The 25,673-nt window shown below is 39.2% G+C and overlaps 2 protein-coding genes across 8 annotated transcripts in view; one reads left to right on the top strand and one right to left on the bottom strand.

The window, feature by feature from the left end:
* Positions 1–7,525, bottom strand: part of LOC124621853 (endophilin-A) — a 723,134-nt gene extending 715,609 nt beyond the window's left edge. For all 7 annotated transcript variants that reach the window (XM_047147301.1, XM_047147304.1, XM_047147306.1 and 4 more), the window contains exon 1: positions 7,309–7,525. The gene's annotated coding sequence lies outside the window, so the exon portion shown is untranslated. The remainder of the gene's footprint in view (positions 1–7,308) is intronic.
* Positions 7,526–7,606: 81 nt separating this feature from the next.
* Positions 7,607–25,673, top strand: part of LOC124621907 (arrestin domain-containing protein 17) — a 55,321-nt gene continuing 37,254 nt past the window's right edge. Inside the window, exons 1-4 of the mRNA XM_047147406.1 lie at positions 7,607–7,794; positions 12,343–12,495; positions 12,734–12,942; positions 22,852–23,034. Coding sequence (XP_047003362.1) covers positions 7,680–7,794; positions 12,343–12,495; positions 12,734–12,942; positions 22,852–23,034 — 660 coding nt within the window. The 5' untranslated portion in view covers positions 7,607–7,679. The remainder of the gene's footprint in view (positions 7,795–12,342; positions 12,496–12,733; positions 12,943–22,851; positions 23,035–25,673) is intronic.

The raw sequence follows: 25,673 nt of genomic DNA, 5'->3' as shown, positions 1-25,673 counted from the left end.
ATGTAGGAAGAGGGCTTCATGGTGGAAGCAAATGATGGAATTTTCGTCAAGTTTGGCTTCTGAACGCGAAACAAGCAATTTCTGGTCACATTCTGTGAAATCACTAAACGCTTTGAATCCAGTCTTCTTAGCATAGAAGATAACATGGCACTTCGATGCAGCAGCATCTTTTCCAATTGAACAGGGGGCCAACGATTCTTCTTCTTCATTAACTTCTGACATCTCTCACTGGCCAATCACTGAATAAAACACGAATGAAATATCCAATTATATCAGTAATTCTAAGCGACTATTAAGATTCAAATTCCTAGAAATGAAGAAAAATTAGTGCATCGCGCATACAAAATATAACAACTTTGATGTGAGTTAATGAGTACTTAATGGTCGCGTTGCAAAAAAAACAAATGTCAGTCTTGTAGAGCAAGAGTTTCTCTTTTAGGTGATACTATTCACAAGCAGATTCAGGCCAACTATTTTTTAGTAATTGGCTTGAAACTTTGGTAAATTTTACCGTTTGTGCTGACACTGCCTAATTTGAAGAGATACTGCAGGGCGACCATATGGCCTGGATCATTGCAAATCCGGCTGCATTATGTCTAGCACAAGCATGAAGCTTGGCCAAAAGTTCAAGTCCATATCTTCAACTGCAAGGAAATCATTGCAGTCTTAATATTGGTCAAAATTTGTCGCGTTGTGTCACGACAAATTTTGAAGTATACTTTGAGTCGAGTTATTTGACCGGGGTTTGCATGAGTAATGTTATACATAATTTCGTTGGAATCAGCAAAAAAAACTGTACAGGGTCGCATCTTACTAACCATTCTTATGAATTAGTTTCGATTTTATTAGACTCCAAATATGACATTTTTTTATGTTGCATGCACACGGACTAAGTACACTTCAGACAAGGGGGTCTAGATCAGCAGCTATTGCAGCTAGAGGCCTGAAATCTTGGGAAACTTACTTCAACACTTGACTAAAGCTACAGTTAAAATTTGACGAAAATTGGAGACCATGATGGTGGGAACTTTTTTCAGTTTTAGACCACTTGGTGTGGAATGACCCAATATTTAGTTTTGGAAAGAACAAATATTTCCATTTCTTTGAGATGAGACATAGCAGCTTTAAAAAATCGATCCTCGAAACACTGAATCAAAATATCTAAAAACTCAAGTCACGGGCGCTGTCGAAAGCACAGTGTAGAGCGCCGTCAGCAAGTTCTTGAGAAATCTTCCGAACTTTTGGAAGTTTCGTATCTTCGACATCAAAATTTTTGGTCACAACCAAGCAAGCACTGCATACTTCATCGAAACTTCTACATCTACATTTATACTCCGCAAGCCACCCAACGGTGTGTGGCGGAGGGCACTTTACGTGCCACTGTCATTACCTCCCTTTCCTGTTCCAGTCGCGTACGGTTCGCGGGAAGAACGACTGTCTGAAAGCCTCCGTGCGCGCTCGAATCTCTCTAATTTTACATTCGTGATCTCCTCGGGAGGTATAAGTAGGGGCAAGCAATATATTCGATACCTCATCCAGAAACGCACCCTCTCGAAACCTGGCGAGCAAGCTACACCGCGATGCAGAGCGCCTCTCTTGCAGAGTCTGCCACTTGAGTTGGCTAACCATCTCCGTAACGCTATCACGGTTACCAAATAACCCTGTGACAAAACGCACCGCTCTTCTTTGGATCTTCTCTATCTCCTCCGTCAACCCGATCTGGTACGGATCTCACACTGATGAGCAATACTCGAGTATAGGTCGAACGAGTGTTTTGTAAGCCACCTCCTTTGTTGATGGACTACATTTTCTAAGGACTCTCCCAATGAATCTCAACCTGGTACCCGCCTTACCAACAATTAATTTTATGTGATCATTCCACTTCAAATCGTTCCGCATGCATACTCCCAGATATTTTACAGAAGTAACTGCTACCAGTGTTTGTTCCATCAGCTCGTGATAACTTCACATCTCTGACACGATTAATTCTGTCCATGGCTTTGTGTAATTTTGTCCATGGGTTTGTGGAGTCGTACACAGGAATTTTGCAAGAAAGCATTCAAAGTTTCAACTGGTTCTAAAATTTTTGCTAAGAAATGTAGTGACAAAGATAAATTCAAAAGAGCACAGAAAGAAACTTTTAGCGTTAGCACCGGCGCAGGATTTTTCGAGCTGCAGTTCTTCGAAAAACAAAGTTAACTGTTCGTAATTCTGAAAAGTACTTTTAAACGAATTCTGGAAAGTGCTTTAAAACGAACTTGTTCAATGAGGGTTGATTGAAAAGTAATGCTCCAATGGCTCTGAGCACTACGGGACTTAACTGCTGAGGTCATCAGTCCCCTAGAACTTAGAACTACTTAAACCTAACTAACCTACGGACATCACACACATCCATGCCCGAGGCAGGATTCGAACCTGCGACCGTAGCGGTCGCGCGGTTCCAAACTGTAGTGCCCAGAACCGCTCGGCCACTATGGCCGGCGAAAAGTAATGCCTCCACCTTCATTAATTGGGTTTGGTTGGGTATATTTTAATAAATCAGACGCAGAAATAATCCTTAGAATGTGATCTTTAATTACCAATATTCACTTTTCCACATAATCACCAACCAAGTGAATACATTTCTGCCATCGAACAAGTTTTCTGAAGCCGTCACGGAAGAAGTTGATATTCTGTTTCGGTAGTCACAGTCTCACAGTTCTCTCAACGTCTTCATCAGAAGCATAGTGATGTCCCCGCACATCGTCTTTCATGATCGGGATCAGATGGAAGTCAGACTGTGTTAAATCTGGACTTTATGGAAGATGCCGTGCGATGGTGAAATTCAGTCTCTGAAGTTCTGCTGTGGTGGCACGTGAAGTGTGTGGTTTGGCATTGTCATGCTGCAGGAAAACGTTTCCCCTTTTCCTTCCACATCAACACAATCACCATAAACCGATTTCATTCTCTGATGGCTCTCCTTTGGGGTGACACTTTCTGCTCTCAGGAATTCAATGTTTTAAATCGCATTGACCGACAGTCTGCACAAGGGTTCCATACTTTACAGTTTACACTGTTACAATACAACCGTTTAATGCTAAGGCTTCCCGCCAACTGGAGCTGTAGAGAACAGGCTACAGAACAAACCAGTACCTGCCGCATACCAATGCTGCCAACTGTTGAAGAGTTACGAAGGTGGAGGCATTACTTTTCAGTCAACCCTCATACAACATCCCATGACACGGCAAAAAGGTCAAAGATCTGTAGAACGAATAAAAGTAGCACTTTGGTGTAGCTTGCAGAGACTCCAAATATATCGGTAATCGCTTGAGAGACCCGCGCACGAAACTGATGAAGTCTTTCACTGTGGTCACATTTTGCATTGGCCCTCGGGTCTCATGGCTGAAAGAATGGCCCAAAGAGTGACCATGCAGAATTCGCGGCTCAGTTTCTCTGCTTTTTGCTTGCATGTCCCCCCCCCCCCCCCCCCCCCCACACACAAAAAAGGCCGACGGTCATATTTGCTGCTTCCTCAGTAACTATATATCTACATGACTTGATATCTAGAGAGAAACGAGAGAGAACATCCATTAAAATTGTCAAAAATACTTCAGCTGTAGTAGATTCAGTATTACAGAAACCAAAATTTAATTAATTTAAAAATGATTATCACTGACACATTGTAAACAAACTAAAACTTTATCTTGTTGACATACGTCGTTAGTTTCATCCACAATTATCAAATAATATTGTAATGTTTTAAAAATTTAATTGAAATGTGTAAAGCCTCGTTACCCATAATAGAATCCACTTCAAGTGTTTGTGTCGTAAGAACGCTGTCTGTACTTTGTACGCCTAAGCCAAGAGGTTAAATCCGAGTTACCTTCACCAACTAACTCTACCAATCCACCAATTATAATTTTCATGTGTGTGATCACGGACTGCCATCCCATGCACCACTGAGATAACGCAGTGAAGATAAAATTCTCAACAGAGCTGCTCTTGCATACTTCATTTCTCCCTCATAAGCCTTGGACATTAAACACTGCATGTTCACATGACCACACAGAGGCATAGCGACAATCTTTCTTTCCACGAACAATACGAGACTGGAACAGAAGGGAGAACCGATAGAGGTACTCAAGGTACCCTCCGCCCCACACCACCAGGTAGCTTGCGGAGTATGGATGTAGATTCGACTTTTCATGACAAGCACACATTTCTAACGCATCGTTCCAACAACAAAAACCGTGTTCAATGACTGGTTTTATCACATCTAGCGGAACGTTCTAAAATTTTCGGGACCTTTCTGCGAGAGAGTAGCTCTGAGCACTTGTCCGTTGTTCGGGAGGAATGATTGTGAGAACCGCTAGACCGTGCTTCCATGGGCCAACGCGAGAGCACGTTAGCATTGACATAAATGACAACTTTGAATTTTCCCCAATTTTACCGTTTTTCTTATTTATTCTATTTTACTTTCCTTTCTCAACTTGTGTGGGTGCTGAGCACCCCAAGAAAACTCTTGTGGGTGCGCGAGCGCCGGAGCGCCCATGTGGCGGGTGCCGCCGATGAAATACAGCTAAACCTTGGCCCAAAAGTTGAGCACCACGGCATTGTGGCGTTGAAGGCAACGAATCTTTGCCTACACCAGATTTGTTCAACATCCAATGACATCTTCAATACCACTGTAAAAGTGACCCACGGATGAATAAAACCACAATTTTCACCACCACTTCCCATGAACTAAATTACCCAATGTGTAACACGGGTGCCGGTGCCTACATTTTACAGCTTGGCATTTTTCACGAATAAAAATTATTGAAACAAACGATAACTGCCAAGAAGACCTTCGGGGCGCATTAACATAAAAATTACCTGTTAGCCACACAGCGACACTGGATATGAGAACTAACGAATCTCGAATTGAATCTGGAGGATATGTAAGTTCCGTGTGAAAATAGGTGTCAGGAAAAAAAAAAACGGTACGCTTTGAAATAATATTAAATTATTTCTTTTTCTCAAGTTCGTAAGGCTACAAAGTTAAAGCAGAGCTACAATGATACTTGCTATAACGTAGAATGTTTAAAAAAAACACTCATGCCCGGAAACAACAGGTTTGCAACAGTATATACAAATTAATAGCACACAATATCGAAAAGCTATAAGCCGCTGCGCAGAACTCTCGTATTCATTTTAGATGTACTATGCCGCAAGAAAACTTTTCAATCTAAATTTGAAACTCTAGTTTGTACTCGACATTTTTTAACTTGTGAAGAAAGTCTAAATTACAACAACCAGAATACTGCTCACCTTCCTGTACAATGACCACGATCGTTATCCAAGTGCAAATGGGTTTTCTTTGCAGTGCTCACTGAGCGAATGAACCAGTTCCTTTTTAATAAGTATTATCAACCGCACATCGCATGATGGACCCCATGTTAAAAAATGGAGTAGTTCATTTTGGACGCTTCAAAAACGGCCTGCCGAAAGTTCCATAACGCCATTTATCAAGCTGCAGTTTCTTTCTGGTCAGTCTGCCAACTGTTTTGTACACTAGCACATACCATATATCGTGGAAAACAATGGCTACTTGGTAGGTATTCCATACAGAATACTATAACGTCTAGTTCACTAGTTCTGGATCAAATTGTAAAAGGTAGGTCAATAATTTACAAACAAATGGCGAGCTCTGGACGATTATCGAAGAATGCTGGAAAAAATTTGACTGGTACCTGGTAAGTACAAAAATATTTCGCAGTCGATCGTGGTAGTTTTCATGTCAAGGAGGAAGTACTTCTCTACATTATTTACGGCACGTTTGGTGGCCCATAATCTCTACGCTTGATAACTGTTTACCCGTAAATACAATCAAAAAATTCCAAAATATATCGATGTAATTTCATTGAGAAATTTCTCACACAGCGCTTTTTCATTCAATTTCCGCTTTTGAACACAACAACGGGGCGTGCAACCGTCGAATGATCAGAGTTGTTACGTATTGTCATTCATTGCTACCAGTTGTATGTAGCCAAGACACAAATACTGGTTTCGATCTCTCTCCTGTTGACCGACATTAAATAAAAGCGAACCATATGTAATTACATCAATAGTGCTCTGCTGTGGCCTGAACCTGCTGTCACTGACCCCGAGAAATTCCAAAAGGATCTAAACTGAAAATGAATGTAATAACAGTTTCTTTAATTGTCACTGTTAAAGTCGATCACCAAAACCAATGAGGTGTCACGAGCAACAAAATTACATCTGTTATGGCTCGAGATTTCCATCAGGCGCTTCACGTTCCTCAACTATAAAAGATGAAACCATATTTTTCAGATTCACTTCGCTTGGTAGGCTGCTAGTTTCCGGATACGACTTTACGAGCAGTTCTTGCGATTTTGAAGCACACACATTTTCAGACATTGATTAGCATCTGCCCAGCTGCATCAAGGGCTGAACAGCCTCTGAGAAGCTGAATGATGCGCTATCAACGAAGATGTCTTATCTGCCGCTGACAGCTGCTGTCGATAATGGGGAGACAGAAGAGCCAGCAGATCTTATGCAACAGTTGGTAATCAAATTTACTAAGTACCATATCGAATAAACGTATGTAACATCGCAGTATACGTAACTCACCAGAATGAGTGAGACTATATTCCATGTTGCCAAGAGTTTGCAACTGTTCCAGAGCAAGAGAGGGAACAGAATTGACATTTAAAATGTGGAACTATTGACTTATCTGTCATCATTTACTGCGTTGCAGGAAGCACTCTCGTGTGGTAGCAGAGGCAAAATATCTACAAAGATTCTGTTGTAAAACACAAGCAATTATACCCAAAAAGCTGTACTGAAGGCAGTCAACCACCAGGTATCAACAGTCATATTAATATACTACATCAAAGAGATAAGTCTTTCCTTTTTTTTTTTTTGTTTACTACATATTCTTCAACTACTGACAGAAGAAAGGTGTGCTTATACCAGCATGTGAAACGTTTTTACGGCGTCTGAATGTAAACTATGTATTTAATTAACGTATTATCTTTACTATTGCATCTACTGTGCCCGCTGACAATGTGCCGCGTTGTTAACACCATAACATATTTGTTTATCCTTGTTAAATCAACACGTTTTGTGTATCGTTACATATTAGTCAATCCTACTTTAGGATGTAAATGGTTTTAAGTTTGACATTAGATCTTTAGCTTTGGCTACCGAATCTGATTCAACAGAAATATTATTGCAGAAAAAAAAATTTAAAAATCGCCTGAGCTATACAAACCATCCGTCAATATCATAGGGCTGAGACAGATAATATAAGGTCCAAACGCTTACCGACAAATGATTAATCAGCACAAATTTCTTCTTAACGAATGTCAACAGAAGTATTCCTTAACGGCGAAATCCTCGACGTATCAGATCTCCGGTAGTTCACTCTTTGAAAACGAACTTCACTATATTTAATACGCGGCACTTTGTTGTCGCCTACCTCTGAGACTTCAACAAATCAACTAACGAAAACAAGATCTGTACGCTTTGTATCACACCACTACAGAATATCGACCATTCCTTATTCACATATTTTGAAAGTCGTTGTCGAACATCGTCGATTAAAATCGATAGTATCGGTAAACGAAAGCTTGCAGGGGAGAGTGGGTGGTACTGTGGCAGTGTTAATTTGTGTCGGAAGGCGTATTGTATTTTAAATGGGTTTAAAGAAACTTCAGATAGTTTTTGATAACCCGTGGTCAACATATTACAGCGGGCAGCCAGTTTCTGGAAGACTTATCATTGATGTTGATTCTCCTAAAAAAATTAGAGGTAAATGACGGAAGGCGTGCCTTCGTGTCATTCTGATGACTGTATGTTTATAAATAGGCATTAGTATGTGTTTTGTGTGTACAAGTCTCGTTGGTCTAATTTGAAAATTTATTTTATTTACACGTTTCTGCCTATGTTTTCCCTATCATATATGTGGGACACAGCTACTATTACATTTACTATTTGAAATAATAATAATAAGTAGCAATTGAAAATTTGTTTGAAGTGTTCATAGCGGCACAATATTGAATTCACATAAGAAGTTGTTCATAGTATAATCGCACCTAGATAACCAAGAGGCTTTAACATGTGACCTAATTATGCCTTTGCCGTCTGGTTTTGTCATGTTAAGTTATTAATTTCGTGGCCGTGGACATTTGTAATTAATTGTTTTTGTATGGACCACGTCCTACAGTTAGAAAATGATAACGAATTGATAATTGATTGCCGGTTTCAAGCACTGCTGTAAATGTTCTTACTGATTTAAAATTTCAACTCGGGAGCTCCGAGAATTCTACACAGAGATAGTTGAACAATACAAAACGACAATGCAACAAAACTTTCTGTTACACCTCACCTGTTGCTACTGATAAAATGAATAATTTTGAAAGGCAGAATTTAATGGCATATGGACGTCACAGTTTTATTCCAAGTTAATATATTTTTTTAATTAAGAGGCTCTGTCTATGCACATGAGCCATATAACAGTTCACTGTAATATCACAGCCTTTACTTTGCATTAACATTCGTTTGCTTCACCAACTCATAACCAGGTTATCACATTCCATTTTAATATGGAACTCTGGCTATGCTAGACATCAGTTTGTCACCACAAACAAGATTATGGAGGGGGGGGGGGGGCAATATCACAACTTTAAGCCATGCATCACTGCATGTTCTATAAATCATATGCTCAATTTTCAGGGGCACTAAACTGTCGATTTTACCTGGGCAGTGATACTCTGTCAGTCATTGTAAATGTTTCCCAGAGTGATGTTGGTAGGTACTTACAAGTGTTCAAACTGTTGCTGCAGTTATTGTCATAAAAACACCTCGTTGCATCTTGTTTACTTTTCTTCTTTTGTCTTTCAGGTTGTATGTGACCCTTTTTTAAGTTCCTTCCCTTTAACATAGCTCCTTTTATATTTTTCTGTTATTCCGTAGTCCTCTTATGATTTCTATTTATGGATGCTGAGACACTGATTTATACTTGCAAAAGGTAGCTCTGCTAATAATTGGTGAGACCACACTTAATTAAAAATTACTGAACAGAAAGTGAATCAACTGTGGTAGATCCCCTTATCCAAGCACAACAGTCTCAAATCATTTCATTGGGCTCATATATGAATGGACTGCTCATAAACCCCTCTAAACAGAGAGCATGACAAACCAAAATCTTCTATGCTCTGGACAAAATATTAATTGTTAAATGACAATACAGACAGTAAAATTGTGAAACCTGCTGGCATGTGATGAGCATGCAGACTGATTACAGGCTCTAAGATTCATAAGCAGCCAAGCCTCGGCTGAGGCTGATGTGAGTATGCTGAATCAACTGACTATTCATATGTCAGAGTAGACAAATCTTTCATCAGTTTGAAAGTGTCTTCCGTAAGTCATCTTTTATCAGTTTGAAATTGTCCCCTTAAGTTACCTTCGTAATCAGTCAAGGAGTATTTCATGAAGGAGTGAAGTAAGTGGTATAATACTCATGTATAGAAAGTGGTGATAAAGGTAGTGGAAAATCTCTCTGACAATAATCTTTTGACATCACTCAAATTGGGTTTCATAGAGGTTGCTCCATAGAGAAAGCAATATATGAGCTCACAAACTCAGTCCTGGTAGAACTAAAGAAGGAAAATTAACCTTTTAATGTTTTCTTTGATCTTGTAAAGATATTCAGTTGTGTATGTCGTAAAATTATACTTGGGAATCTAAAATGGTATGCCAATAAAGGCTTTCCTTTCATGTATGGAGTCATATCTTAGCAACAGAAAACAGTGTACGATATTAATAAATAATCCCACAGGAATGGGAAACATTAAATATGGTGTCTCATAAGGTTTGGTGTTTGGTCTGCTACTGTTCTTGACCAATGTAAATGACATTCCACTGAAATTTTCAAACACTATGTCACTTTAAGTCTCCGCCACATCAACACCACTGGATGAATATAATGTGAAGTTATGAGTGATTTTTTTAAAACAGGCTAAAGTACAGATCAGCCTGTCACCACAACCAGGGTTTTTTTAGTGTCACATTTGTTGGCTGTCACTTTCCAACCTAACGTAGACCTCAGGCAAAGCTACGGATCAGTCTGTCACAACAGCTGTTTTTTGCCAAATTTGTTGGCTTTGCTTACTCACAACTAAACTCTTACCTTTCAAACTAACCTATACCTTGGGCTAAGCTATAAATCAGGGTGTCTCTACAACCAGCTTTAATTTTGTTTCTTTCAAATGCATTGGGTTCTCCAGATAACAACAAAACTGTGAATATAGATACCGAAAGGTGTGGTGACAGCAGCCATTAACAGTACGTCACTTGCCAAAGCCGACAACTCAATTAATGTGATTATCAAGTTGCAATTTTGCAAAGCCACATATGTGATATTGTGAGACTAGCTAAATAACTATAATTCTTGTTATTGTGCCTTGGTTATGCATATTGCATTCAATGAATGGTTTATGTTCACCATTTTGTTGAAGTTCTGAGTCAAACCAGATGGATGGTATTAGAAGGTTAGGATAAAATACACCTATACTATCAGCAGCTCTACTGCCATGTGGATGTTGGCATTTTGTTTCTGTTGGGTGTAGTCAGTCAGGTGATAGTATATGGTAATTGTTGAGAATCACTGAATCTAATGACTTGTTTTGGTGGAAGATATGAATTGACCACTTTTAATTTTTCATGGAGAGCCTGAGATTGATGATATTGATCTGGCTGTTACATATCATAAGGTTGGTTACTTTTTTCAAGTTTATTTATTGTATTTTATGTTTTTCGGACTATGACAAGATTTCTTGGAAAATTGTATTGTATTCCAATATTATAGTGTGGTTGCGAGTTGACAAAGCTAACAAATGTGACTGGAGGAAAACTAGCTGTGGCAACAGACTGTTCTGCAATGTAGCACAAGGTCTAAGTGAGGTTGGAATGTTAGTTTGTTGAGAGTTGGTGAAGCCAACAAATATGACTGGGAGGAGACTGGTTGCGGTGACAAATCGATCATTAGCATAGCCCGAGGTCTAGCTTAGGTTGAAATGATACAGTTTGGTTCGTATGTCACCAGAGGACGTGGCCATGGTGATGTACGTCTGATCTGTAGTGTAACCCAATGATCATTTCAAAAACTTTATGGGGCATTTTTAGAATATGACAGCACTCTGTACAATATATTGCATTATGCTGCCATTTAATTTCATACACTGACATCATGATGAAGTTTATCAAACACCATTCTCTCATTGGTTCTGCCATGTTGCCTAATCATCCATATCATCATCATTCAGCATGTTTACTTCCCGTCATTCACTGCGCGAAAATTTACATGTCACAGCAGGCAACGGAAAAGCCGTTTGTACATGGTAACTAATTTTTCAAATATCATTCATATTCTCCTGCAATGGCATTATCCGTACCATTTCTGGCGCAGACTTCTGTTTGACAATATCTAATGTTGTTTCACCACATTGTATCATGTTTGCTCTTTACTCTCAGTAATCATTGTTATATCAGCAGAGATTGTGCATCTAACGTTTCTGAAATGTGTATCTTTATCCAGAACTAAATTAAACTGAAGTGAGTCGAGGGAGGCCAGCCATCGCCTTGTTTACAGTCTGTACAGATTTCATCAATGGATTTCACTTTGGATGTTCATTTTATAAGAGCCTGGTAGGTTAGTCCTTTGATATTTCTACCTACTTTGAGATCTTCAGTCTGTTAAAGGTTTCATAGGTACTTTTTGAAGTCGGCAAACATGGCAAATCAGCTGATGCCTCTGCAGCATTTTCTGAAGCTTGCTTGGTATTAACCAGTCATTTGGTCTGTATGTTGTAATTGGTGTGAGAAAGCTTTCAGAATTTGCCAGTGATTCACAAAATTCAGAAGCTTCTGTGCCTTGTGTTCACAGTGAATGTATCAGCATACTTTTTCAGTTATGTTAGTTATTACAGTTTCTCTGATGAGAATGTATGCCTTCACTTCAAGAGGTTTTCCCTCCTGACACTAGCAGTAATGCTGCCATTCCCAGGTGCTTTACGGTTTCCAGGCAGTCAGATGCTTGCTTTTTATTGGGGACTTCTGAGTAAAGCCTAAGAAAAGGTTTTTCAAAGGGCAGATTTTCATTGGATGGGTCACAGTTGAGTATGTCTTTGTTGTACTAAGCAGAAGTGTGCATTTGCCATAAAATAATTTTATCTGTTATGTTTAATACTGTTTCTTGCTAATCAATATATCTGTCTTTAGTATATGTGAAAGTGTTTTTATTACACATGTAGATTTTGGAAATTGAAATGTGTGCCACATATATATCTTCTTTTTCAGCAATTTCGATTCAGTTCAAGGGTGAAGCATATGTGAAGTGGGATGAAATGAAAACAAGAAAAACTAATGAAGGAAACACAACGAGGGAAACGATTGTGTATACAGCACAGGAGAATTACTTTGAAAACAAATTCAATTTGGTTGGTGGAAGTGGTCAGTAAAGTACAAATAACTTCTAAGCAGCACTTCTATAGCTCTTTGCTGCAGACCTCATGCTCATTAATAAACGATTATTACACAAGTTATAATATTTTTATGTTAACCTTTTTATATCCTTGCCATAGTTGAAAATCTTGTATAATAGCAATTGTATAAGTTGTAATGTTTGTGTGATAACATAATTCAGTTGTAGCAGTTGCTCGTGAACTGCATATCTCATTTTAATTTTCAGGTGAGATGATAATTGAGCCTGGAGAGAAGATATACCCTTTTAGCACACATTTACCACCTAACTTGCCATCCTCGTTTGAAGCTGAATTTGGTTATGTAAGGTATACTGTGAAAGCAGTACTGGATCGTCCCTGGAAATTTGATCAAGAAGTGAAATCTGCATTTACAGTGATTACCCCTTTGGATTTGAATACACATCCTACAGCCAAGGTCAGTTATTCCTGCATATAAAAAATTTGTACTTCATTTAGTTGATAGAGCTACAGCAAGCTAATAACGGGAACAAGATTGTGTTTGTGGCGTCTCTGATGAGAAAAGTAAGAGTGGGAGATGAAAAGTTCTTGGCGTACTACAGAGACAACATTGATATCTTCTTTTTTTCCCCCCAACCAAAATTTATCGTGAGGAGAAGGAGAAATGTGTTCCTTAATTTTCAAAGGTTAAGAAATTAATGTTTGGATTCAAATACGGTTGTAATTCTCTTGAAGGTGATGCATTTGGAGGATGTGACAAAACTGCAATCAATGAAAATATCAATAAATGTGTGAAACAGATGGTACTGTAGATAAATAAGCTGAAGAGTACGAAAATATCAATAAATGTGTGAAACAGAAGGTACTGTGGATAAATAAGCTGAAGAGTACATACATTACATTTCACATGGGAAACTGAGAAAGCAATTTGCAAAAGGAGTGTTGCATTTTCTGAATGACTGAAAGGAATGATGAATGAATTCCTCGGCTATTTTGAGACCTTTGTGAGAAGAATCAAACTAATGTTATGTTCCAAATTGTTTCAATGGATGGCATGCATCCACCAATTTCTGTGAAAACAAAACAGCAATGAACCGGAGTGTGAAAGTCGGCCCAACAAAAATAGATGAAGTTGATTTAATATGCTGGAAGGGTTATATCCAGTATTATCTGGCATGAAAAAAGCATTCTTTGTGTTGGTTTTGCTGCAGAAGGTAAAACAAGAACTGACAAATACTGTGCATGACTTCTGGACCACCTGAATGAAACAATAAATGAAAGGTGGCATATATTACAAAACAAAAACCCGCATAGGTACTTGACACTGGTAGAAATCAAAATGTGTTGTATGAATTGTTAAAAAATTCAATCTGTTCATCAGATTTGGCATCTTATCATGTCTGTTTATATCTACAGTTAAAGAGAATTGTGGGTGGAAAATATTTTGAGTGCAGTGAGAAAACTATGACTGCTGTATATGGTGCATTTTATAGACTTCCTTTAGTAACACTTAAGAGAACCAATCCAATGGATAAATGACGGAAAAATGAATTGACCATAAAGTTGATTACAGTGAAAAATAAGTTGTTTTTACCGTAAAAAAACAGCAGTCTTTTAATACCAGTTCAGTAGTGTTTCACTTTTTCTGGCAGAGGGCGCATGTTAAATTGAAAGTAAACATAGTGATCTGGAAAGTTTCTACATCTACATTTATACTCCGCAAGCCACCCAACGGTGTGTGGCGGAGGGCACTTAACGTGCCACTGTCATTACCTCCCTTTCCTGTTCCAGTTGCGTATGGTTCGCGGGAAGAACGACTGTCTGAAAGCCTCCGTGCGTGCTCTAATCTCTCTAATTTTACATTCGTGATCTCCTCGGGAGGTATAAGTAGGGGGAAGCAATATATTCGATACCTCATCCAGAAACGCACCCTCTCGAAACCTGGCGAGCAAGCTACACCGCGATGCAGAGCGCCTCTCTTGCAGAGTCTGCCACTTGAGTTTATTAAACATCTCCGTAACGCTATCACGGTTACCAAATAACCCTGTGACGAAACGCGCCGCTCTTCTTTGGATCTTCTCTATCTCCTCCGTCAGACCGATCTGGTACGGATCCCACACTGATGAGCAATACTCAAGTATAGGTCGAACGAGTGTTTTGTAAGCCACCTCCTTTGTTGATGGACTACATTTTCTAAGCACTCTCCCAATGAATCTCAACCTGGTACCCGCCTTACCAACAATTAATTTTATGTGATCATTCCACTTCAAATCGTTCCACACGCATACTCCCAGATATTTTACAGAAGTAACTGCTACCAGTGTTTGTTCCGCTATCATATAATCATACAATAAAGGATCCTTCTTTCTATGTAGTCGCAATACATTACATTTGTCTATGTTAAGGGTCAGTTGCCACTCCCTGCACCAAGTGCCTATCCGCTGCAGATCTTCCTGCATTTCGCTACAATTTTCTAATGCTGCAACTTCTCTGTATACTACAGCATCACCCGCGAAAAGCTGCATGGAACTTCCGACACTATCTACTAGGTCATTTATATATATTGTGAAAAGGTATTTAGGTCAGTATCTTCAACACTGGTCCTTCTCTTTGCTTGAAGACTTGTGCTAAGAGACCATTTATCATAACAAAACTAATTGGGATACTGAAGCATAAATTTGAGTACATACAAACCAAATCTATTTTACATTACTCCTGTTTTAAACTAATAGAAAATAATGTTGTGAAGCAGATTTTGCAATGGACTAAGCCACATTATTGTCATAGTGCGAATGTAAAGACTGGTTACAAGCAATTCTCCATGCTAGCCTCTTCATCTCTACACAACTGCTGCCTCCTGCATCCATTTGGATTTGTTGATTGTAAGCAAGCCTTGGTCTCTCACTACAATCCTCCCTCCTTCCACACTATCTCACTCCGTTTCATTGCCAAAATAACAATTCCTTGATACCTCAGGAAGTGTCCTATCAACAGGTCCCTTCTTTTAATCAAGTTAAGCAATAATTTTTTTTTCTCCCCTGTTTGATTCAGTACATCTTGGTTAGTTGTCCAATTTCCCCCAACATTCTTGTGTAATATCACATTTCAAGAGCTTCTGTTCTCTTCTTGTCTAACCTGTTTATCACCCACATTTTATTTCTATAGAAGGATACACTCTAGACAAATACTTTAAGAAAAGACATCCTGACACTTAAATTTGTATTTGACTTTCACAAATTTTTATTTTTTGGAAATGCCTTTCTTGCTGCTGCTGTTGACCATATACCATTGATACAGCATTTATCACTAGAAGTTTGCTTTCCTTAGTTACTTATATCACTACTACTGAAGACATTAAGGAGTGTTGGTTGACTATGTTGTAGTCAATGTTTACAGTCCAGAGCCGTGTAGTAAATGTTCTAATTTTTTGTAAATTGCTCAGGTATTTTATTTTCAGCTTAGGTAACAAACATAATCTAATAAAACAGTCTCAGGCATCAGACAAAACTTGAAACTTATCATTTAAACTTCTGTGTACCAAGGTACCACATGTATACTTTCCTTAAATGCTTCAATGATTAAATTCCTTGCATATTTTCCATGTCTGTTTGAATTTGTAAAATTAATATTCTTGGGTGTGACAATCTAAACAAAAATAAAACCAAGGAAATGGCATCTAATTAAGCATATGATACTGATCTTAGATATATAACAATGAAAATAATGAGTTTTGACAGTATGATGCAACTGGGTAGATCTACTTGTGAAGCAATTGCAGGAGAACACACTTTTTAAAAAAGGTTTTACTTTCGCAAGCCAGTGGCTCTTTCTTCCGGCAGACATGTTGAAGGGTAGGGGAGAGGGTAAAGGAAAAGCATTGGAGAGGTTTAGGAAAAGCCACCCAGAATACTGGGACGAGGAGACTTACTGGATGGAATGGGAAGGAAAGACTGATTGTCGTGGACTGCACTGGATGAGATGTGAAAACCTGAGAGCTTAAAGGTGGAAGACAAAGTAATATGCCTGACAGAGATTGATGCTAGAACATTGTGCACAAGTTAATAAGAGTGAAGAGTTAAGTTCATTTAATGTAACAGATGAGGGAAAGGGACGGCAAAAAAATAGACAGGTCAGAAAATGAAAGATGTAGAAAATTAATACGGAGTGAAGAAAGTAGTAGTTACTGTGAAGAAATACTGAGACGGGAAAAATTAATGGAAATTGAGGCCAGGAGGGTGGCGAGAACCAAGGGCATGTTGTAGGGCTAGTTCCCACCTGTAGAGTTCTGAGAAATTGTGTCCAGGGGAAGAATCCATATGGTGTGTTTGGTGAAACAGGCACCAAGGTTCAGATACATTGATGACGTCTAGGCCTTATGGATTCATGGTGAGGCTGACCTGTTAAAATTCCTGGAATTTTGTGTGGTTCTGTTCTGAATCCCATGCCAATTTTCTTGATGTTGATCTCATCCTCACTGAAGGCCAGCTGCACACTTCTGTCGCGTTAAACCTACTAATAATAGTAATTACATTTTGACAGTTGCCATGTCAAACGATCCCCCCCTTAAAGCCTTGGGATTTGAGGCAAACATATTTGTTTAGATGCCGATTATTTACAGCAGTATACTACAGTTATCACCTCAGCCTTCACTGGACGTAATTACCCCCACCAGCCTAGTTCAAAAGGAGATTTCCTGGGCCATCACATCCAATCCTGGTACTGCTGATCTCTCTAAAAAACAACTTTGGAGCACACCACTTGTCACTTATTATTATCCTGGTCTTGAATGTATTAATCAGCTACTTTGGTGAAACAGGCACCAAGGTTCAGATACATTGATGACGTCTAGGCCTTATGGATTCATGGTGAGGCTGACCTGTTAAAATTCCTGGAATTTTGTGTGGTTCCCAAGAGTATACCCTGAAAAGAGATCCATTCTGTCTGAAATTTTACCCACCAAACTTAGAGTGGCTTTTTGTCACCCTCCCAAATTCTGCAATATCCTCATCAGACCGTGTGTTCCTTCTGCACACATCTCCTTACCCCATGGCTCCTACCTGTGTGACCGTCCCCACTGCAAGACTTGCCCTGTGTACCTTCGTACCACCACTTTTACCGGCTCTGTAACATATAGTATAAAAGGGAGAGCCACCTGTGAAATGACACATACAAGCTGTTACATAAACACTGTTTGGCCTTTTTCATTGGCATGAGTAATACCATGTTATCAGTTAGGATGAATGGGCATAGGCAGAGGGTGTATACTGGCAACACAATATCCTGTTGTCGATTATGCTGTACAACATGACAGTCATGATCTTGGTGCCTGTTTCACCAAATGCGCAACATGGATTCTTTCCCCAGACATCAGTTTCTCAGAACTCGGCGCATTACAACATGTCCTTGGTTCTCGCCACCTACCTAGCCTTAACTTATGTCCGATAAGTCTCCCCTGACCCAGGGTTCTGGGTGACTTTTGCGAACTCTACCCTTTGTCCTAAACCTCTCCAATTCATTTTCCTTCACCTTTGTGAGTAGTTGACCGCAGTCTCAGTTATCAGTTTTGTGAACAAAATGGAGTGTTGATACTGTGTGTACCATTAATCTGGACGTAAAGTTGTGAGAGGCTAACCATCACAGACATGTTATCCAACTCCAGTGGACCCTTGAATGTCCATTAGTAATATTGTGATCACTTAGACTTCTTTGCACAGTTTTTTCTGCAGTTTACAATCCTGATTTGTTACCTTTAGGATGTCCTTTATTACATTTAGTTAAGCATAGCCTCTTTCCTCTGTTTGTATTTGTAAGCTGACAGATTTGAGTTCTGCTGTGTGTGCTTTCTAGATCTTTATTTTCCATTTAGAGTTGTTTTTATCCAGAGCATATTGTAATATCATTGTTAAATATTCACCCATTTCCTTTTACCATCTGTGGTTGTCTTTGAACTTCAGAAGTTGCCAGGATTAATTTTGTCAGCCAACTGTTACTAAAGTAGAGGATAATGTTGCCCTTGAATTCTCATAGTATTTGTGTACTGGGGGGATTAAAATACACTAATCTGAATGAGCTTAAGGATTGTTTTTAAAAATATATAACTTGCTCAAAGAGTTTTTGTCTAATACAACAGACAGCTTAATGTGAAGGGCGAATGTTTAACAGAAAAGACTGTAACATCAGCTGTGCCTCGAGGAGGCATATACGGCTGACACAGTTGTCAGTTTGCGTAAATGATTAATCAGGTAGGTTCAGAAACACTATAAGATTGTCAGACAATGTTGTTGCAGTTAACTACAGGAAAGTATCGTTGGTAGAGGGTTGTGAGGAAATACAGAAAGACTTTGATGAAGTGCGAATCTTTCAAAGAAAGGCAACACTATTCACGCAAACCTCTGTTGAATATATTTAGAAAACCACTATTCCTGGAAACCTGCACAACATTTTTGTTACCGCCATTCTGAATCTGACGTAAGGATATTGAGGGTAAGATGAGAGATTAGGTTGCATACTGAGACATATATAGACTGTCACTGTTTTCTTACTCCATATGCAATTGAAGTGTGACAGAAAATCACTAATATATGTGCTAAGAACACTCTGCAGTGTGCTGTCCAGTGGCTTTTGAGATATGTATTTAATGAAAAATAGACAAGTCAGAAAATGAAAGATGCAGGAAACTAAAACACAATGAAGAAAGAAGTAGTTACTGTGAAGACACGCCAAGACGGAAGGAATTAACGTAAATTAAGACCAGGTGGGTGGCGAGAACTGAAGGCATGTTGTAGTGCTATTTCCCACTGATGGAGTTCTTTGAAACTGGTGTCTGGGGGAAGAATCTAGATGGCACATGTGGCAAAACACACACTGCATTCATGACTGTCATGTTGTAGTGCATGCTGTGCAACAGGACATTGTGTGTTGCCAGCATACACCCTCTGCCCATGCCCATTCATCCTAACTGATAACTTGGTGGTTATACTACGAAAGGGAGAGCCACCTGCGAAATTACACATCATATACCAGCTGTTATGTAAACACTGTACGTCCTTTTACATCGGCGTGACTAACCCCAAGTTATCACTTAGGATGAATGGGCTTAGGCAAAGGGTGTATACCAGCAACACAATATCTTGTTTCAGAGTGTTCTGTACAACATGACAGTCATGAGCTCGATGCCTGTTTCATCACATGCACCATCTGGATTCTTCCCCCAGCCGCCAGTTTCTCAGAACTCCACAGGTGGGTACTAATGCTACAACATGTCCTTGGTTCTTGCACCCACAGACCTTAATTTACATTAATCTCTTCCATCTCAGCATTTCTTCATGGTAACTACTCCTTTCTTTCTTTCATTTTAGTTTTCTGCATCGTTCATTTTCTGACTGTCTATTTTTCACCGTCCCTCTCCCACCTCTGTTACATACAATGCACTTAGCTTTTTACTCTTGTTAACTTGTGCATGATATTTTTATAGTAATCCCTGTCTTACATGTTACCTTGTATTTCACTTTTAAGGTCTCAAGTTTTCAAATCTTGTCCAGTGCAGTCCCCAACAGTTCTTCTCATTCTGTTCAGTAAATCTCACCTGACCCGTTGTTTTGGGTGACTTTTCCGTACTCTTACCCCTTTTCATAAACCTCTCCAGTACTATTCTTCGTCATCTTTCTTCCCCGTCAACCCATCTGCTGGAAGAATAAGCCACTGACTCTGAAAGCTTACGTAAGTAGTACCTCTTTCTATGTATGTGTTCTCCTGCTGCTACGTGGTGAGTATATATATCTCTGAAAGCTTGCGTAAGTAGTACCTCTTTCTATGTATGTGTTCTCCTGCTGCTACGTGGTGAGTATATATATCTAATGTCATTATATTGTCAAAAATGATTATTTTCATTGTTGTAGTAGCAGATCTGATGCACAAGTATATGTTAAGGAAGAAAGGAGAGTGACAAGTTCATTCCTTTTAGAGTATCCACCACTGCCCCTCTGTCATAGTGCCGAAAGCAATGTTATGCATATTCTTATTGACAATAGATGAACAACTACTCAGCTTCCAAGGAGATCTGAATTACACTCCTGTGTGCAATCAGAACAGCCTAAGTCTGATGTGGAAACAGTTATGATCCCTGATAATCAATAATATGCAATGTGAATGCACAGATTAACAAGTGAGAAGAAGGGTGCCAAGTTGTTTTGACGGTGCAGTCTGTTCAGAATTGGACTGTAGTATCCAAATAGACAATTTTTTGGTGAACTGTCATTAATTTTCTCTCAGGGTCACATTAAGAGATGAATCTGAAATTCCACACGGCTTCAGCCTATGTGTTTGTTTTCAGCAAGGATCTGTCTGTGGTTTGATACATGCCTCCCAAAAATAGAAGAGGTAAAGCAGTTATTCCTTTAAGAGAAAAAGCTTCACAAGTTGAACAAATCACTAATGCTTTGGTCTTCCTCTGGCCCGTATACAAGCAGTTGTTCAACTTGGCACTGATTTATAGAATTGTTGGTTGTCCTGTTCAGGGATATTGTGTCAAATTATGTCCAATTGGCAAGCTACATTGTCAAAATCCCAAGTCGGTTGCTCAGCTTTGCCAATAATGCCCCAAATGTGTTCTCTTTTGGGGAGAGATCCTGCAACGTTGTTGGTCAAGGTAGGATTTGGCATGCACGAAGACAAGCAGTAAAAACTCTTTCCGTGTGCAGTTGGCATTATCTTGCTGCAATGTAATCCCAGGATGGCATGCCATAAAGGGCATAGAATATCGTTGACATACCACTGTGCTGTCAGGATGCCACGGATGACAACCAAAGCCGTGCTGCTATCAAAAGAAATGTCACCCCAGATTATCACTCATATATGCTGGGCCATACAGCCCACGACAGTCGGGTTGGTATCTCAACACTGTCCAGGATATCTCCAGACATGTCGTTGATGGTCATCAGACCTCAGTTTGAAGTGGGACTCATCACTGAAGACAATTATACTCCAGTCATTGAGATTCCAGGCTAAAGACGTGTCTGCAGATACCACAGACAGTGGTGGAATACCAAACTGAATGTTGCCCACCATATGGATGGCTCTGCAACCCAGAGGGATCGTCTGGAATGACATTTCCTTTCATTATAGTCTCCTTTTGTCATCTGCGGCACTCTTACAGCGCAACGGTACATTGATAATATTCTGTATGTCGTTTTGTTGCCATTCTGGACATAGATTTCAGTAGGATCATGCCCACCTGTACACAATGAAAGTTTCTACTACTTGTCTTCGTGATTACCAAACACTACCTTGGCAGCAAGGGTGGTAGATCTCTCCTCAGTTCAGAGTGTTTGGAGCATTATGGACAGGTCCCTCCAGCCAGCTCAGGAGTTTGACAATCTAACATGCCAGTGGAATGGAATCTGGCATGTTTTCCTTCAGGGGGACATTCAACAACTGTATCAATCAGCGCAAAGCCAAATAACAGCTTGTATAGGAGCCATAGGGGGTCCAATGTGTTAGTGACTTGCTTAGTTTGTGAAGCTCTTCCTCTTGAATAAAGCATTCACTTTTTCTGAAATTGTAATCATTTGTTCCATCATCTTTTGGGCGTGCACTCGGGACAGTGACAATTCTTCTTGCGATATTTCGGCTAGAAACCTCCCAGCCATCTTCAAGGCAACTCGCCTTGTCGCTGTCCCGAGTGCACGCCAGAAATATGATGGAACATTATGTCCGCCGGGAAAACTTCAAGAATCACATTGTAATCATTTGTTTGTAAATGTAAATCACATCTACAAATTTCCATCACAGCTAGATAATTCCTTCATGGTATGACTTTTTAAATAGTGTATTATCTATTACATTTGCTTTTAAGCTGAAGTGCAGGAAATTCTCTGAAATTTCTATATAGTGGGAATCAGGAACAAATGTAACTTTAGTAGATGGCAGTGTTATAAAAAAGAACTTGATATGTAGAAAGGTTAGTGATTTGCTGTTTTGTTGCACTGCAGTCAACATTCACGTGTCTAAATTGTGAATATATGTCTTTTTCTGAAAGTCTTAAACACATTCTCTCCCGTTTGCTTCAGCAACTGCAGGTTATTAATTTATAATTTTCTGAAATATCAGGCTCTAAAAGTTTGTTGCTATGACAAATGGAGTAGATGTTGATGGTAATGGATATGAACATTGTTATTTGCCAACTGGAGCAAGTGTAGAGAAATGATTGTCAAATTTTAATTGTATTCCTCCTTTTCGATGATTTTTTAAAAAATGTACAATTACAGTGTCTATTTTAAAGGAACGTTTTGCGTTTCCATCCCTTTTTCAGATGTGTTAGTATGTAAATTGGATCATAAGATTCCTAAAGAATTTTTATTTTATGTAGGATCCTGTGAAGAAGGAGACCGAGAAAAACTTCTGTTGTTGCTGCTGCAAGTCTGGTCCACTTTCCCTAGTGATGTCGATACCTGTGGGTGGATATGTTTCTGGACAAATTATTCCAGTCACTGTGGAGGTCGACAATGCCAGCAATGTCAATGTTGACAATGTGTACTGTGCTCTAAGGAAGGTAATATTTATTTAGCTATTAGAATAACCCTTTGGAGGGTGTGATAAATCAACTTTCATGTTGCTTCTTTGTATTTAATTTTAGTTGCTCCCAGACTCCCTTTGTCCTTGAAGAATGTCGTTCTGTTTGTTCCTGGGTCCACTTCTTTCTATTTGCATACTTATTTCTTTCCTGAAATCCTGCTGAAGTATTTTGCTGTCTATTATGTCCATGCTAATTTCAGGTTTTTTTTATACATTTTGTCAGTTTCAGTGTGCCATGTGGGCTTGGATTTGTAGCTATTTAGTAAGGCCGGTATTACACTATCATATTTCTTTGACAAAGATTTGATCAAATATTCGTCAAATTTGTTTGACAAAAATATTTTATGTGGCTTTAAAAAGGGGCATTACACTGTCATCATATTTTTCATCAAAGTTCAAGATGGCTGACAACAACTTATTATGCGCAGCAGTTGCATGTATCACAATTGCACTGTGTGCGCATTTAGAAGACAAGTGGAGGGGAAAAAGAAACTTAACTGGGTGAAGCCGTGGGTTTTACAATGAGACGATAAAAGCATTCAACAAAATTTATTGTTGTGAGCTTCTAGTGGAGGACTCCAAGTCATTCTTAAGTTACTTAGGAATGGATGAGAATACATTTCAGTATTTGCTAGTGAAGTGTCTTGTCATATCACAAAGCACAATACTCACTCAAGAAATGCTTATCTGCAGAATACAGGTTCATGGTAACACTCCATTTTCTTGGTACAGGAGAGAGTTACTCTAGCTTACAGTACAGCAATTGAATACCACAGTGCACATTAACTAAAATAATACCTGAAATGTGTGAAGAAATTTATATAGCACTAAAGGACCAATACCTCTGAAAGTCGCATTCGGGAGGACGACGGTTCAATCCCGCATCCGGCCATCCTGATTTAGGTTTTCCGTGATTTCCCTAAATCGCTCCAGGCAAATGCCGGGATGGTTCCTTTCAAAGGGCACGGCTGACTTCCTTCCCCGTCCTTCCCTAATCCGATGAGACCGATGACCTCGCTGTCTGGTCTCCTTCCCCAAACCAACCAACCAACCAACCTCTGAAAGTAAATAAATGTTCAATATACTTTATGTGCAGTAAAAACTATTTTTATTGTAGATCAAAGTAATAATTAAATTTTGTGTCCCATAACCAAAAAAATTAATAGAAGTGTATGAAGCACATGAGATGCTTTACAATGTGAGGTATCCCGAGTGCAAAAATGGAGTAAGAAGACTGGAGAGTTCAGTATATATATTAATTTTGTAGTTGATGGCACACACGAATTAAACTTCACAGCCATGTTTACAAACATACCACTGGTGACAGAACGCTGCAGCGATGTTAGTGCTCCAAGTGATAACATTTCACATTGTGGTGAACAGAAGACAAGTGACGTTTATGATCAAATCTACAGTGAGGTCCTAGATTTGATCATCTTTATTTGATGACAGGCAAGATTTGACAAAGTTCCCTATTACACCAGTAAATTTTTTTGACATAAATGTTTGACCTATCAACTTTGACAAAGAAATATGATTGTGTAATACTGACCTAAGCCAAAGAACTGCTTGGTTAGTCCATTACTATCCATTCAGCATGTTGTTGTTGTTGTTGTGGTCTTCAGTCCTGAGACTGGTTTGATGCAGCTCTCCATGCTACTCTATCCTGTGCAAGCTTTTTCATCTCCCAGTACCTACTGCAACCTACATCCTTCTGAATCTGCTTAGTGTATTCATCTCTTGGTCTCCCTCTACGATTTTTACCCTCCATGCTGCCCTCCAATACTAAATTGGTGATCCCTTGATGCCTCAGAACATGTCCTACCAACCGATCCCTTCTTCTGGTCAAATTGTGCCACAGACTTCTCTTCTCCCCAATCCTATTCAATACTTCCTCATTCAGCATAAGTGTCCATAAAACTGTAGTCTTCTTTTTCTCAATACATAAGTTAGTTTTTTCATTTTGAAATAGAGCTCTCTGTTTGATTGTTGTTTTTGTTCAGAATTATTACTACTTTTAGGCCCCAGTATTTGCCATGGAATTCTTCTTTCAACTTTTTACAGTTATTCAAGATCCCTAAATCTTGTTAGTTTAACCGTTCCTGCTACATGCAGTGTTCTAGGCCTTACCATTGTTTGATAGTGGCTTAGATTTGTGTTCCAGGACAAAGATTTTTGTGTTATGTATACGTTGTGTCATATGGAATCTACATCTACATCTACATGATTACTCTGCAATTCACATATAAGTGCTTGGCAGAGGGTTCATCGAACCACAATCATACTATCTCCCTACCATTCCACTCCCGAACATTGCGCGGGAAAAACAAACATCTAAACCTTTCTGTTCGAGCTCTGATTTCTCTTATTTTATTTTGATGATCATTCCTACCTATGTAGGTTGGGCTCAACAAAATATTTCCACATTCGGAAGAGAAAGTTGGTGACTGAAATTTCGTAAATAGATCTCGCCGCGACGAAAAACGTCTTTGCTTTAATGACTTCCATCCCAACTCGCATATCATATCTGCTACACTCTCTCTCCCCTGTTACGTGATAATACAAAACGAGCTGCCCTTTTTTGCACCCTTTCGATGTCCTCCGTCAATCCCACCT

The sequence above is a fragment of the Schistocerca americana genome, chromosome 7 (assembly GCF_021461395.2).
Source record: "Schistocerca americana isolate TAMUIC-IGC-003095 chromosome 7, iqSchAmer2.1, whole genome shotgun sequence".
Lineage (NCBI taxonomy): Eukaryota > Metazoa > Arthropoda > Insecta > Orthoptera > Acrididae > Schistocerca > Schistocerca americana.
Note: the sequence above shows the minus strand (reverse complement) of the source record. Positions and strands in the feature narration are given on the sequence as shown.